Consider the following 15,099-nt stretch of genomic DNA (forward strand, 5'->3'; position numbering starts at 1 on the left):
TAACAACCCACTGTAGGTTTTCACAGTGAGTCCTTTTGTCTGCAGAGTGCTGACCACCTCCTGTGGATTAGGATACCTCCCCGTCACTGTTCCCTAATCCACAGAGCAATAGAACATGCACACATCCTCATTTCCCACTGTGGCATATGATGGTGTCGGGGAACTACCCGTCAGGTTACATAAAATCCGTTTTATTTTTTTTTTAAGATTTTTATTTATTTAGAGAGAGAGGGAACAGAGGAGAAGGGCAGAGGGAGAGGGAGAATCGCAAGCAGACGCCACACTGAGCACAGAGCCTGACATGGATAGGGCTTGATCCCACGACCCTGAGATCGTGACCTGAGCCAAAACCAAGAGGCAGACGCTCAACCGACTGAGCCACGCAGACGCCCCTAAAATCCATCTTAAATGAGCACTCCATGTCTCAGTGCACACCTAGGAGCGGAGAGGCTTGCTCCGGGAAAGAAAGCACACTGTGTCTCCTCTAAGTGGATTAACCGTGATAGCAAATGTTGAGGCTTTGACATTCTTTTATTTTTAGGTTTGTACACAGTGTAGCTTTAATGGGTTAGAGATGAGGCTATTCCCACGTAAGCTTACAAACATGCATCTTGATGAAGGAAGACATTACTTGAGAGGCGGTTATACACTGTGTGGTTTTGATGAGTTAAGAACAGGGCTGTAGACTATTTCGTGCTGACAATGTCAAAGGCGGTCATTCCCAGACCTCGGTCGCTCCTAGTGCTCTCGCCTCCTCTGCTTGAGCGGTGCTCCCGCCGCCCCTCCAGCATCCTCGGAGAAGCGGCCTCTGACTCGGTGCTGGCTTTCCTTCCTGGGGCTGTGCGGGCGCCCCAGCTCCCGACAGACGAGATCCTGTGTCTCGTGGCCCTTGCAGGCTCTCAGGCACATCATCAGGCCTCCGGTGCAGGATCCCAGAGGCTTTCTGCAGGAGCACATCCACAGCGACCTGCAGCAGCTGATGAAGACGCTGGGAAAGAGTGCCGACGAGACCACCACCGTGGTGCACCTCGTGCTGTGCGGCCTCCTCCGAGGGCAGCACCACCCTTCCCGCTGGAGTGAGCACATGGGCCCGGGCGGCGGGGGGGGGGCGGGTGGCACAGGGCATGGCCACTGCTCACGACACCCGAGTCAGATACAGGGAAGCAGGGAGAAGCATGCGGAAGAGAACACAGAAGGTCAGCTCGTCTTTGCGTTGCCCCTACCGGGTTGAGACCTGTGGTCCTGTGTGGTCATGTGCACAGGGGTGTTGTGTGTGCGTGCACGGTGCGGGGGGGTGCTGTGCAGTTTCAGAAGCCAGCCTGGTGTGCGATGCCCCTGCTGCACAACGGACTTGTGTCGTCCAGGACAGGCGATGTGTGAGTCATCACCGTCGAGAGACCGGTGCCTGATAATCTGTTGGGACTTGTCCTCCTTGGACCCCTGGCCTGTCTGGGGGTCCTTCTGCTTTTCCTAAGGACGTGGCTGTCCGGGGCTGCCTGACTGTGTTGACGTGTCCACAGTTTGCTGCATGGAAAAGTAGGCAACAAACCATTGTGGTCACTGAGCTAATGTTCTCATTTTAAAAACTGAAATCCATAGAAAGGGAAGGTCCATAAGGTAACTTAGTAAAACAGTTATCTTTGGCACTGAGAGTGACTTTATTTTCTTTTTGTTTATTTGTATCTTCACAAAGATCATGGGGTCGGTGGGAACAGCAAGGACCATTTTTATTTTTTATTTATTTATTTTTTAAAGATTTTATTTATTTGAGAGAGAGAATGGGAGAGAGAGAGAGCACACAAGAGGGGGGAGCGGGAGAGGGAGAATCAGACTCCCCACTGAGCAGGGAGCCCAATGCAGGACTCGATCCCGGGACTCCAGGATCGTGACCTGAGCCGAAGGCAGTCGCTTAACCAACTGAGCCACCCAGGCGCCCAAGGACCATTTTTAAATACTCAGGTTAATTTAGGAAGAAGCGCCCCGCCCACCCCTGAAAGGGAGCATGATTTGGTCATCCTTAGGTCCTGTTTATGGAGCTGCTGTGCTTTCTGTTCCTTGGGTAACCCATGCATGCTTCCTTATAGGGTCTTCTGGTTTCGATGCAAGACTGTCGACCAGAGAGCAGAGAAATAGCTGGGAGAAGGCCATGCAGACCCTCATTCTCCCTGAGCTGAAGGTACGTGGCCAGTGGCCTGGCTGGGAACCTGTGGGCAGGTATCCTGGGTGTCCCCCAGGCACTTGGGGCAGCGAGCACCGGGGTGCTGTTGGGGGCTCTGGCCGAGCCCCAGCCCAGGGGTTGGCCGCCCGGCCACTGTACCGCCCTGCTGTCCCTGCGCCCTCTGCCCCTGTGGCCGGGCGGGCAGGTTGAGGGGTTCCCGTGAGTCCCGGCCACTGCACCGTCCTGCTGTCCCTGCACCCTCTGCCCCTGTGGCCGGGCGGGCAGGTTGAGGGGTTAGTGTGAGTCCAGAAAGCGCAGGTGACTCTCGGTCCCCCACCTGTTACAGCAGGATGTGAGAGCAACAGGTAGACAAACTGTCATGGAGATACCCACCAGAAATGTGTGATTCGTCCCTCCTCTGTCAGATAAGAACAGCATTGAGAGTAAATAAGCCCAATGGGAAATAAAAGACTGGGCATGGAACACAGGTCTGGGAGTCTCCTGTCTGCAGAGACGAAGCCTGCAAACGAACTGTAAGCAGTCTCGAAAGACAAGGAGTGTGAGTGCCTGGTTGCCTACAGGACCCAGTAGGACAGACTGTCTAAATGGCCCGCTGCTGAAGCCACTGGGTGTCCCCACCTGCACGAGTGGTCTCACCTCCAGGCCCTGTACCGTTCTCTCGCCCAGGATCTGGAGAAAGCCCTGCTGACAGTGACAACCCTCATCAGCCAAGATGAGCGGATCAGCTCCAACCCTTTGGCCAGAATCGTGTACGGTGACCCGACGGCCTTCCTGCGTCAGCTGCCCCAGAAGAGTGTGGTCCACTGCTCTAAGATGTGGACCTGCAGGAGGAGGGTCACCGTGGAGTACCTCCAGCACGTGGTAGAGCAGAAGAATGGGCAGGAAGCCGTGCCCATCCTCTGGAAGTTCCTGCAGAAGGTAAGGCTGCCCCGCAGTGACCACTTGAGGGTCCGCCTTTATTTAGTCAGTGGGGCATCTAACCGACAGTGTCAGGGCTTCGCTTTTCTGATGGAACGCTGGTAGCAGAAGACTCGGGGCCAGAGACGGGGGTCCTCGTACACATCAGACTGTGAGGCCGTTTGAAGCGTAAAGTCATAGAGGAAAACCATAGGCGGGTCAGGGTTAGCAGGAGTCTGTGAAGCATGCGAGGGCCAGGACGGTATCTCCCCAATCACTCAGCAGGAAGGAGCAGGATTCAAATCTTCGGGCGGTGTCTGTTCACCTTCCCCCCCGACCCCCAGTGCCAGGAGCACCTGGCCATCAGTGACTGTTGAATGAAAAAGCTTTCGTCAGACAGTCCAGAATCTCCCGTGTTCCCGACCCGGCCTTGGGGGAAGGGAGCAGTGTGGTGAGTCGGTCCCGTCAGTTAGACCGTAAACATACCCCGTGTCAGCCTTGTTCCACGTGAAGGCTTGTCTTCCACAGTTGTCTGTCGAGCCCTTCCCCCTGGACCAGCGTTTGCAGTCCAGCAAGAAGTGTGGGGACTCAGAAATGTCTGACGGTCGGTGAAAGGGCAGGAGTTCCCATGGGAAGGGGTTCCTAGGTCTCCCACGGAGGCGCCCCATCCCATTTGACTGGAGATGCTTGGGTCCTGTCCTCAGATGACACACGGGGGGATGCCCGGCCTGGTTGCCTATATTCCTGGCCTTTCTGCTCTTGGCAGATTCTCTGCACACCCAGCCCCTCACAGGGGCCCATGAGGCCAATTTCTTTCATGCGTTTTTGGCAAACACACATGATGTGTCAGCTCCAGGAGGCCAGGGACTGTCCCTGGTGTGCAGGACATGAGGCACCCAGGCGGCAGGCTCTGGTGAACGACGGGACCCTGAGTAGCCTGATGGGGCATCACCTAACACGGCACGCTGACAGGATCAAATGCAAACACAGGCCCTGAGCCAGCCCCAGGGTCTGTTTCCCCAAGAACGTGTTCTAGGTGAACTAACACGTGGCCGGGCTTCCCTCTCCAGGAGGCAGAGCTGAGACTCGTGAGATTCTTGCCTGAGATTTTGGCTCTGCAGAGGGATCTCGTGAAGCGGTTCCAGAACGTTTCAGAAGCTGAATACCAATCCATCCGCTCTTTCATGAGCAGCCACCACGAAGGTACGGGTCTGCTCTGGTAAGAGGTCGGCACCACCCGTGTTTGGTGGCTCGAAGGGATCACTGCAGCAGGGCTGGGGGAGGTGCAGGCGGGGCTCTGGGTGTTCTGCGCCCCCAGCTTTTAGTGCCCAGCAGTGGGTGCCGTGAATCCCAAAAGCCCCACAGAGGCCTGCTACGGCTAAACACGCTGCCAGGTCTCCAGCCCCTGGAGCTCGGCGTCAGTGCTTACACACGTGGCTGAGCCCAGAGGCGTGAAGTTGGGCTCTTTCCAAAGACCGTGAGATGTCGTCGGTTGGACCTGACGGGGTAGGTGTTTCCATGGTTCTAAAACAGTGTTTTGTTTGACAGACGGGTTGAAGCAGTTACTCCACAGAAGAGTTGGTATTTTTCTGTCAACATGGAATAAGCTGAGGAGGTCACTTCAGACCAATGGTAGGAGCCACACTCCCTGCTGCCAGCCCGACTCAGCAGTCACAGAGCGCCGTGCCACATGCGTTTCACCTGTGACCCTCTGAGTGGAGGTGTCTGGGACACGTGAAATGGCCTAGCGGGAAAACTAAGTCCCCAGTCACGTTGGGTGTGTCGATACGGACTCAGGAAGGAGTTGAGGACGTTTGAAGCCAGTCAGCGCGGGGGAGAGGTGGGAGGCGCAGCCGTCAGAGCGTCCCTGGCTCTGGCCTTGACGCGCTGGGAGCAGCGGCAGAGACCAGGGGAGGCCTCTGCTTACAACACCCTGTCCTCTAAAGGTGAAGTCAAGCTGCCGGAAGACTACTGCGCCGCCGACCTGGACATGGACACTGATTTCGAGGTCATGCTGCCTCGTCGCCGTGGCCAGGGCCTCTGTTCCACCGCCTTAGTCAGCTACTTGATCAGCCTGCACAATGAAATAGTCTACACCGTGGAGAAGTTCTCCAGCGGAGGCAGCAGGTGAGTGCGTGCCTGCAGGGGAAGCTGATTCTGAGCGGGCTCACCCGCGGCCGCTGGGCCGGCCAGGGCGGACGTGCCCAGAGGCGGCAGCTTCCGTCCCTCGGTCCGGCTCTCGGGGTCCACAGGCCCGGCAGTATGTTCATCTGCTCGGACTGGGAACATTAGCTGGGAGCTGGCTCCATGTCGCCCAGAGCCCCGGGCCACGTGTGCCTGCTGGGACACTGAGTCCTGCGACTCTGTGTCCCTCAGCTACTCCGTCGATGCCTCCGAGATCACAGACCTGCACGTCATCAGTTACGAGGTCGAGCGGGACCTGATGCCGCTGATTCTGTCCAATTGCCAGTACCAGGTGGAGCAAGGCCGGGAGACCCTGCAGGAGTTCGACCTGGAGAAGATCCAGCGCCAGGTCACCAGCCGCTTCCTGCATGGCAAACCCAGGCTCACCCTCAAGGTTTGGCTGACCCCGTGGTATTTATTGGGTCGGCACATCTGTTTGGTGAAAGTTGGCCCAAGTGTGGCTTTTATCCAGCAGTTTCAGAGTGAGTGGGAGCGAGGATGACCGTCCAGCCACGTGTCTCCCCAGAGGCCAGGACTCCACTCCTGGCCATACCTCAAGGCCATCGGCTCTCTTGAGCTGCCACCGAGCCTCCATCCCTCCGGGGTCTCTGCAGGTCCCAACGGACCGGTTGTTGGATTTCTCCGCCATAGTAATGGCGTTGCCTCCCGCGCCTGATGGCCCTGGCAGCTGCCTCATGTAGCCGCCCCAGCCCCCTGCTTCCGCCCCCAGCCTCCGTCTCAGGTGTGACCGCTGCAGTAGCCCCCACCACTCCCTGCCTCCCGCGTCTTCAGGCCACATTCTGAAGCCAGATCTGGCTCTCGTCGCTCCCTGGTGACGGCCCGACCCCGACGGGCATCCCGGTGCACGTGGGGTAAAGCCCATGCTGCTCGTCCCGGCCTGTCTCCGGCCACTTCTCATGGCCTGCGTGGACTCCTGTGACCTCGAGCACTGGACCGCCCTCCCTCCCCAAACACCCTGTGTACTTTCACGTCTCTGTTCGTTCACCTAGGCTGTTCTGTTCCTTCCAGGTCCGGTCAGAGACCTTGTGCGTGGGGTGTGTGTGCTCCCTCACCGCCCACAATTAGGCTCTGAACTGATGGCGCCCTGGGCCGCTCTCACCGGCTCTACCATTCCTCTTGTCTAGCAGAGGGACTGTGTTGTGCGAGGCTGTGTGCAGTCGTGGTTGGGGGAGTACACGAACGGGAGGGCCCCACGTTCCTGTGTCCCCAGTGGCTCGCCAGCCTACAGCATCCTACGTGAGGCATCTGAGTGGCCGTCGAGGCGAGGCCGGGTCCCTTGTTGTGTCCCTGGTTCCACGGAGACATCACAGGGCCACAAGGCGGCATGCTGTGCCCGGCGGCGTGTGGACGGCACGGTACTGCAGCGGAGTTACCGCTCAGGAAGCCTCCATGGTGGATTCCGTGTCCAGAGACTGTTTTCTTTCTCAATTTAGGGAATACCCACTCTGGTGTACAGACGGGACTGGAACTATGAACATCTCTTTACGGACATCAGGAACAAACTCCCACAGGTGATCACGACACACCTTACCGGGTGCATGGCGCTTTTACCTGGTCACGGTGCTCTCCTCCCGTGCGGACTGCGCAGCGTCACTCTGGGCGTTGGCTGGGGGCACCGCAGGGGGGCCTCCTGAGTTCCCTGGGCCCACTGCTCTTTCCAGAGGGCAAGCAGGACGCAAATCAGCAAAAGTGTTCTTGTTGAAATCCTGCATTCGTTTCTTAGTAATGATGTCATGACCGGGTATGCTGATGCAGAAGGTCCAGAGAACCTGTGTCCGTGCTTTGGGTTTATGTGTGGGGGGGGTGTGCGTCTGGTGTGTGCGTGCGTCCGTATGAATCTCCTCACAGAGCTGCTTTGAGGACTCCGTAACCTCACGTCTGTTTGTGTAAGGAGTCCGGATACCGCTGCCACTCAGGAATCACCAAGTGTTAACTGTCCTTATCGTTAGAAGGGTCGTCCCACCTTGTGGCCTTGGCAGCGAACAGGGCCAGCGTTCTTGCCAGGCAACAATGCCCAGGAAGCCCCAGCCATGGACCCCTGTCCCATCTCTGATTTCCTAGAAACCCCTCCCCAACGCAGCCATCAGCGCCATTTGCGGGCAGCTGCTGTCCTTCAGCGATGCGTGCGAAGCTCTGTCCGTCATCGAAGTCACTCTGGGGTTTCTGAGCACGGCCGGCGGCGATCCGAACATGTCCTTGAATGTGTACGTCCAAGACGTGCTGCGCATGGGCGACCAGACAGCCCTGGTTCTAACGGTGGGTCTTGGTTGGGGCTCTCTTACAGGTTAATGCACACTGCCCTCCCCACTTCCTGCCGGGATTAGCGCCAGTCGGGGTCCACAGGATGCACTCTGGTGCTAGAGGCAGGGATGCGCCCGCAATGTGAGACTCTGAACCGGGCACGTCACAGATGCCCCCCCGCGGCACGCCAGCCACCTGCCTCGCGCGATGGGAATAGGCTCTGAGATGGGGCCGGCAGAGGGGGCACGACACTCCGGAGGCCAGGCCCACGGCTGGTGCATGCGTGCAGGAGGTGTCCGTGTCCATGGAGAGGGGCATCGGTAGCCCGGGAGCAGAAGGGCCCCCACGCCTGCCTGTTCCCGCTCAGCCCCGCCCCTGTTTCTTTCAGGCCTTCAGCAGATGCCAGCTGAAGCACACAATTGCCCTCTGGCAACTCCTGTCAGCCCACAGGTCGGAACAGCTGCTCCGACTGCGTAAGGTGAGTGCAGCCCCGCCCCCGCTGGCCTGGGGGCCGCCCTGCCTCCTCCCGGCCTCCTGCTGCCTCTGTTCTGGTTTGTTCTAGGAGCCCTTCAGGGATATCAGTGCCCAGTACAAAGTAGATCTCAGCTCAGAAAATGCTAAGTGCCTCAGCACTTTCCTGAATCAGACGGACCTTGACTCCTTCCTCCTGGAGCTTCATGAAATGATGATCTTGAAACTGAAGAGCCCCCAGGCCAAGGACATCTTCAAACCTGAGTGGACGTACGTAGGGGTTCGTTTGCAGGTGGGCCCGGCGCACGTGGGGAGTCCTGCAGTCTCTCCCGAGATCTTCTAGATCTTCTAGGACATGGAAGATCCCATGCCCTGCTCTCTCACCCCCTCCAGGCCCCCCTCGCACTGGCTTTGGTCTCGGTTGGGTTTTTTTAAATAATTACAGAAGTCATATATTCTCATTATAACAAGTGTACTTATGTCAGAGATGTGCATTTTATTTTTAACTTTTTTCTGTTTTTGTTGGAGTGTAATTAACATAGCGTTATATTAGTTCTAGGTGTGTAATATGGTGATTCAGCAATTCTGTACGTCACTCAGTGCTCATCAGGACACATGTGCTCTTCATCCCCATCGCCTGTCTCACTTGTCCCTCCACCTCCCCTCTGGTGACCAGTGCTTGGTTCTCTATAGTTAAGAGTCTGGTTTTTTTTGTTTGTTTGTTTGCTCTTTTTTTCTTTGTTTATCTGTTTCTTAAATTCCACATGAGTGATATCACATGGTATTTTTCTTTCTCTGATTGACTTATTTCACTCAGCATAATACCCTCCAGTTCCATCCACGTCGTTGCAAATGGCAAGACTTCATTCTTTTTTTTTTTTTTTTTTTAAGATTTTATTTATTTATTAATGAGAGACAGAGAGAGAGAGAGGCAGAGGGAGAAGCAGGCTCCCAAGGAGCAGAGAGCCCGATGCGGGACTCGATCCCAGGACCCTGGGATCATGACCTGAGCCGAAGGCAGACGCTTAACCATCTGAGCCACCCAGGCGCCCCAAGACTTCATTCTTTTTGATGACTAATATTCCATAGTATATATATACACACCATAACTTCTTTTTAAAATTTATTTAAATTCGATTAACATGTAATGTATTATTGGTTTCAGAGGTAGAGTTCAGTGATTTATCAGTCTTATATAACACCCAGTGCTCATTACGTCCCTTGTCCTCCTTAATGCCCATCACTCAGTTATCCCATCCCCCCACCTCCCTCCCCTCCAGCAACCTGCAGTTTGTTTCAGGAGTCTCTTATGGTTTGTCTCCCTCTCTGATTTTGTCTCGTTTTATTTTTTCCTCTCTTCTCCTGTGCTCCTGTTTTGTTTCTTAAATTCCACATATGAGTGAAATCATATAATTGTCTTTCTCTGATTGACTTATTTCACTCAGCCTAATACCCTCTAGTTCCAGCCACGTTGTTGCAAATGGCAAGATTTCATTTTCTGATGGATGAGTAATATTACATTGTATATATAGACCACCTTTTCTTTATCCATTCATCTATTGATGGACATCTAGGCTCTTTCCATAGTTTGGCTATTGTGGGTATTGCTGCTATAAACATTGGGGTGCAGGTGCCCCTTCAGATCCCTACATTTGTATCTTTGGGGTAAATACTTAGTAGTTCAAAGAATATCAGTGTAAGCAAGTATAGGCCAGACAGCATAATGGAAGAAAACCAAAATATGAAGTGTGCTGGCAAGGAGAACTGGGATTGGATTATCTATTTAGAAAAACAGGAACCAGGGGCGCCTGGTGGCTCAGTCGTTAATCGTCTGCCTTTGGCTCAGGTCATGATCCCAGGGTCCTGAGATCAAGTCGTGCATCAGGCTCCCTGCTCGGCGGGGAGTCTGCTTCTCCCTCTGCCTGCCGCTCTGCCTATTGTGCTCTCTGTCAAATAAATAAAAATCTTTAAAAAAAAAAAAAGAAAAAGCCACACCAATGTATAGTATGTGAGAATACCCAACACTGGATATTATCTGTCTTTTACATGTTTACCAATCAAATGGCCAAAAACGGAGATCTCATTTTTACTTGTATTTTCTTATTTCCTAGTGAAGCTGCTGCACGTATTTTCCTAATGTATCTGCCAGTTTTGTATCTTCCCCTGAATTATCTGTTGATATCTGTTATGTTTCTTTTCGGCTATTTCTTTTTTCATAATCTTAAAAGATTTAAGATTAACCTTTTATTTGTTATGTTACAAATGCTCTACCTCAGTCTTTAATTTCAGAAAGCCAGATCTGGCAGAATTTTTCTATAAGGACTAGGAAAATATAGCTATAAGGGTCTTCCTTATCCAAAGGTTGTGAAGTATTCTGCCATGTTCCCTTCCTGTGCTTTTATAGTTTCATGTACATCTGCTGTGTTAACCAGTTGATTATTTATGTGTGATGTGAGGGATTTACCGTTCCTGTTTTTCTTTTTTCTTTTTTTTAGATTTTATTTATTTATTTGAGAGAGAATGAGCATGAACGGGGTGGGGGGAGCAGCAGAGGGAGAGAGAGAAGCAGGCTCCCCGCCAAGCAGGGAGCCCGATGCGGGGCTCGATCGCAGGACCCTGGGATCATGACCTGAGCCAAAGACAGACACTTAACTGAGCCACCCAGGCGCCCCTGATTCCTGTTTTTCTAAATAGATAATCCAATCCCAGTTCTCCTCGCCAGCACACTTCATATTTACAGTTTCCTTCCATTACACTGGCGTACACCTGCATACCTTGATGTTCTTTGAACGTATTCAACAAGTCTTTACTATCCTGGACTTTTAGTGCAGAGAAAAAAGATCCCTTTCCTAGAAAATTGAGCATCTTTGTTAATATAAAACATGAAATGGAATACAAGTTTTTTTTGAATGGTGAGGCCGTGTGTTCGTATAGCAGGTCACATTAGCAGAGTGTTTACAGGAACGTGACCCAGCCATTACCAGGGTCAGCTCCGTTCTGTGCTGTTTGTATGGTGTGGTGTGGTAAGCAGCAGGTGCGTCCTTCAGCCCTTCCACCCCGGGTTCTAGTCCCCGCTCAGGAACTCAGTAGTTGGTTGACTTTACTTTGATGGTCTCCACGAGCACTTGGAGACAGTGACGACCCCTGATGGTGTCCTTGCATTATATGGGAGACCACTTAACCTTCTGTCTCTTGTTCCTTGGTTTTTCAGCCTGAGACACACTCTGGCAAGTTACATGGAAACCAAAAACAGTGAAATTCTTCCTGAACTGGAATTCCAGTTCCCAGAGAAGATACTGTTGTGCAGTTGTGTCCCCGTGTGGAGCCTGGCTGCTGAGCTGAAGCGGGGTCGGCAAGGGAGGTAGAGTCTGCTCTGCCCGCCTCTGCCACCGCCCCAGCTGGGGCTTCCTGGGGGGCTGCAGGACCCCCGTGTGCTGTGCCACGGACAGCCGGGAGTGCCACACGGCTTCAGGAGATGTGCACGTTCCACATCTTTCTCGTCAGATTGTGAGTGCTGTCCAGGGGGAGGGGATAACTGGAGACGCCGTGAAACCAGAACCAACCACCTTTCCATTCCCGGGGGGACCAAACACGTGCTCCTCAGCTTCCCCTGACAGCGGTGGATGGTGCCTTCAGCTCGCCAGCTGGAGACTGGCACACACTCACCCTGGCCCCTCTCTCTCCAGAACGAGGGAGTCGGGAAACGGGGCTATTGATTTTGCTTCTGCTTTCCTTCTCATTTATTCTGCACTCATAGAGGAGAATCCGGCTTGTTTCTTCCTTCCAATACCTTCAGTCCTGCGTATTGTACACATATTTGTAGGTTTCCATGAAGGCCTGAGAAAGTGCCAGACCCTTTTTTGTCTCCTCCCAAATACAAGTCAGCATGTTCTGTGAATGCCTTGAGGCCAAACCTCCCAGCTCTCACGTGGCCCCCCGGAGTTTCACGGGTCAGAGCTTTCCTCGTTGACACAATCAAGAGACTGGCGTGATGGCCAGATTTGCTTCTGATTCTTGGGGTTTTAAATTCTAAATGAAAGTTTATCAATTAACCTTGGATCAAAGGCAGGGTTCTGGCATTTTCCTGCGAACTTTTGGACTGTCCAGCATCATGCTAAATAAACGTGTGGTCTTGATGTGACCTCGATGTCCCTGACGTGTGACTATCTCGTTCTTCCTCTGGATCTCGGCCATGCCATAAAAACAGACTCAGAGAGAATACAGAACCAGCTAAGTTTCTGAAAAAGGAAGAGAATAGTCGACCAGCTCTGATGGTGTACCTCTTCTCTTACTGGGAGGTTGTGCCTCTTTTGCACAATGCCCTCGGATACTTGTGGCCTCTGGACTGGCTCCTGCTCCCAGGTGGCTCAGCACCCATTAGCACGGAGATGCCTACTGTTCACAAGTCAGAGGCAGATGTCTTCAGTGTACATTCCGAATGAGTGAACGACTCAGTCAACTTGAAATCAGGCTCTCGGGGTGAGAGCTACAGGAACAGAAAATGCTTCCAGGACCGTTGTCACCCTGCGGCCACAGTGGAGGGAGCTGCAGGCGGAAGAAGCCGCCCCCCACTCTCTTCCGTGTCTGATGAAGGGGGGCACGGTAATCCAGACCCCTCAGCGATTAATCTGATACAACCGCCAATGTGCACTTAGTAACCTAGGATTGTTCCGTCATTCTAGACTATGCAAAAAATCCGCCTGGATTGCCCATTTAATGGAGGGGGACCTTGTTCAACTCCTCGACTTGCACTTGGAATTCCTTTGATACCTCCAAGCTGGGACAGAGCTGGCGTGGCCATCAGGTGCTGCTCTGGGTCCTCACTGTGCCACACCTTTGCGGGGGGAGTCGGGTGTCAGTCTTGTGCTGTGAAACTTTTTTTGGCTGGGAACTTTTTCCCCCCACACTTTTATGAAGGATTTTTTAACGAAGGTATTTTGTTTTGTATGCTATGCTTTCAAAGCCTTAATTGTCCTATCTAGCATTATCTGGCCTAGCACAGGCAAATGTAAATTTTGTTATACTTGTGATATTTGTTTTAATAAACTTGAGTTTTGCTGCTAAAGAATCCTTGTTGAGGGCAGAGCTTCTGTTTATGGCAAGTAGACATTAACTCAGCTTTGGGGAATGGTTTTGGTTTTTTGTGGAAATGTACTCGTAGATGCATCCATGAAGTGGAAGGTTCCGGACAGAAAGTGTTCACTCTGGTGTAGAAGGTGGGAGGTAAATTTTCGCCAGGACAAAATGACAGCAGGGCTCGGGATCCACAGTTGGCCACCACTCGCCAGGCGCCAGACTCCAGGGCAGAAGCCTCAGCCTCGGCCTCAGAGGGGTGAAGCCGCACTCCCTGCCTGAGTTATTATCACTGGAAAACAGCAGTGCTCCAGCAGAGGTGTGAGTGCTGTGTCCACAGGCCGGGCCATGGGGTGCGAACAACAGTTCCTCCGCACAAGGAAATACACGCAACGGATAAACTGTCTGCTCCCAGCGGCCCCCTCATGTTTGAGTGGTAAAATACCACACTTAGGGGAAAATTGCATTTTCTCTTCCAAACGGAAAGGCTCCCCAGGGAGAGAACCTGTAGGCTTCCAGAGAAGGGCTTGCCCCTGCTGTCAGACCTCTTTTCTTCCGCAGTTTCTGCTTCAAGCCCACCGACCCATCCCCTGCCTTCTCGTGTCCTCACTGACCACCACCTTCCCCTCCTCCTCCTCCTCGTTCCCATCTCTGATCACATCCAGCCACCTGCACATTTCCCTGTTGGAGCTCCTTCTGCTTTCGGCCCAGGCAGAGACAGTCACTAGGCTGGTGGTGACTCACCCGAAAATCTTCATGACTGATCACTATCTCCTCTTTAAGACCTTGTTGTGTGTGTAAATTATGTACCTGTTGTCCCGGGCTGTGGGATTTCATCATTTATTAACTGAGACAGCCATGAGATATGTCGGCGATTCCTGGGTTCAGGCAATGCTCTCCAAGCCCTTCTTGGTCACTAATTAAGCTTATGCACAAGCATCGTGAATCTCAGTTCCAACCGGAAAAGCAGCACCAGAAAAAGGTAAACGCTGATCTCCCCTCATCAGGGTCCTGGGGACAGCAGGACCCTGCTTCCTTCTGAGGAGGTGGGAGGATTTGGGGGAGCCATCTAGGCAAGAGCAGAAAGAAGTGGAGGGAAGGGCCCTAGCTGGAGCACACACAAGCTACCCCAAGACCTTGCACGTCCTACACAGACCTGCCCTCAACCTTGCCCCGTTCCTCCACCCCCAACCTGATGATGAGTGTGCCGCAGGCCCAGCATCCCCGCCCCCTGACTGCCGGTACCCTGAAGCGTGGCAGAGCCAAGGCCCAGAGCCACTTTGGCCCCAGCTCCACAGGCCCACGAATGGCCCCCAGCCCCAATCCAAGGGCCTCCTCGTCCTCCCCACCGTGTACCCTGACAAGGCCGACACACAACACGTCCATGTCCCAGACGGACCCCAGTGTGAATCCCGGCTCTCCCATTTGCCAGTTCTGCAGCCTTGAGCAAGCCCTTGACCTCTTGAAGCCTCGACTTCTCGATGTGCTGTGGTGAGAAAGAAGATGGTGCAGGTAAACGACAGGGCACGGTGCCTGCCGTGCGGTGGGCGCTGAGGTGGGACTCATTCCTTCTCCCTGCTGAACACTTGCCCATCCTTCAAGGCCCCGTCAGTTGTCAAATGCTATACGCCTTTCCTGAACCTCAGACGTCCCTAGTTCCTTTTGAGACCTATATTCAGACTACAGTTCTTACCCACACACTTCTCTGCATCCCCCTGGTACGATAGACAGCATGGGTCAAGCGCCTGCACGTCAGCCTCACCGGCTGCCTTTGTGCCTCAAATACACCAGTGTCTTGCCGGCCACAGGACCCTTGCACGTGCGGTGCCCTTTGCCCGTGCTCGTCGTAACTCTCCTCCTGAGAGGCCCTCCCCGGGGCCAGTCCAGAGCCGGCTGGTACGTCACTCTCACTGCAGCAGGCCGCCGTGCACCTGCGCCCGAGGAAGCTGTAACCCCAACATCCAGCACAAGGCCTGGCACAAGGGAGCACGGAGTAAATACTCATTCAGTGGAGGAGCTTAGAGCCAAGAGTC

At 53.7% G+C, this 15,099-nt stretch overlaps 1 protein-coding gene across 4 annotated transcripts in view; it reads left to right on the top strand.

Moving 5' to 3' along the window:
- The window catches only part of LOC116647806 (E3 ubiquitin-protein ligase RNF213-like), an 81,077-nt gene extending 67,683 nt beyond the window's left edge, over nt 1-13,394 (top strand). For 2 of the 4 annotated variants that reach the window (XM_032429325.1, XM_032429326.1), the window contains exons 49-60: nt 896-1,076; nt 2,085-2,176; nt 2,846-3,097; nt 4,147-4,279; nt 4,625-4,708; nt 5,023-5,203; nt 5,453-5,654; nt 6,715-6,792; nt 7,343-7,537; nt 7,911-8,000; nt 8,085-8,263; nt 11,205-13,394. In XM_032429325.1, coding sequence (XP_032285216.1) covers nt 896-1,076; nt 2,085-2,176; nt 2,846-3,097; nt 4,147-4,279; nt 4,625-4,708; nt 5,023-5,203; nt 5,453-5,654; nt 6,715-6,792; nt 7,343-7,537; nt 7,911-8,000; nt 8,085-8,263; nt 11,205-11,358 — 1,821 coding nt within the window. In that variant the 3' untranslated portion in view covers nt 11,359-13,394. Of the gene's footprint in view, nt 1-895; nt 1,077-2,084; nt 2,177-2,504; nt 2,825-2,845; nt 3,098-4,146; nt 4,280-4,624; nt 4,709-5,022; nt 5,204-5,452; nt 5,655-6,714; nt 6,793-7,342; nt 7,538-7,910; nt 8,001-8,084; nt 8,264-11,204 lie in introns of those variants that run through there. The other 2 variants (XM_032429327.1, XM_032429328.1) reach the window with 2 other exon arrangements.
- Nucleotides 13,395-15,099: the final 1,705 nt, after the last annotated feature.

Source organism: Phoca vitulina, unplaced genomic scaffold (genome assembly GCF_004348235.1).
Source record: "Phoca vitulina isolate PV1807 unplaced genomic scaffold, GSC_HSeal_1.0 scaffold41, whole genome shotgun sequence".
In the NCBI taxonomy this organism is placed as follows: Eukaryota; Metazoa; Chordata; class Mammalia; order Carnivora; family Phocidae; genus Phoca; species Phoca vitulina.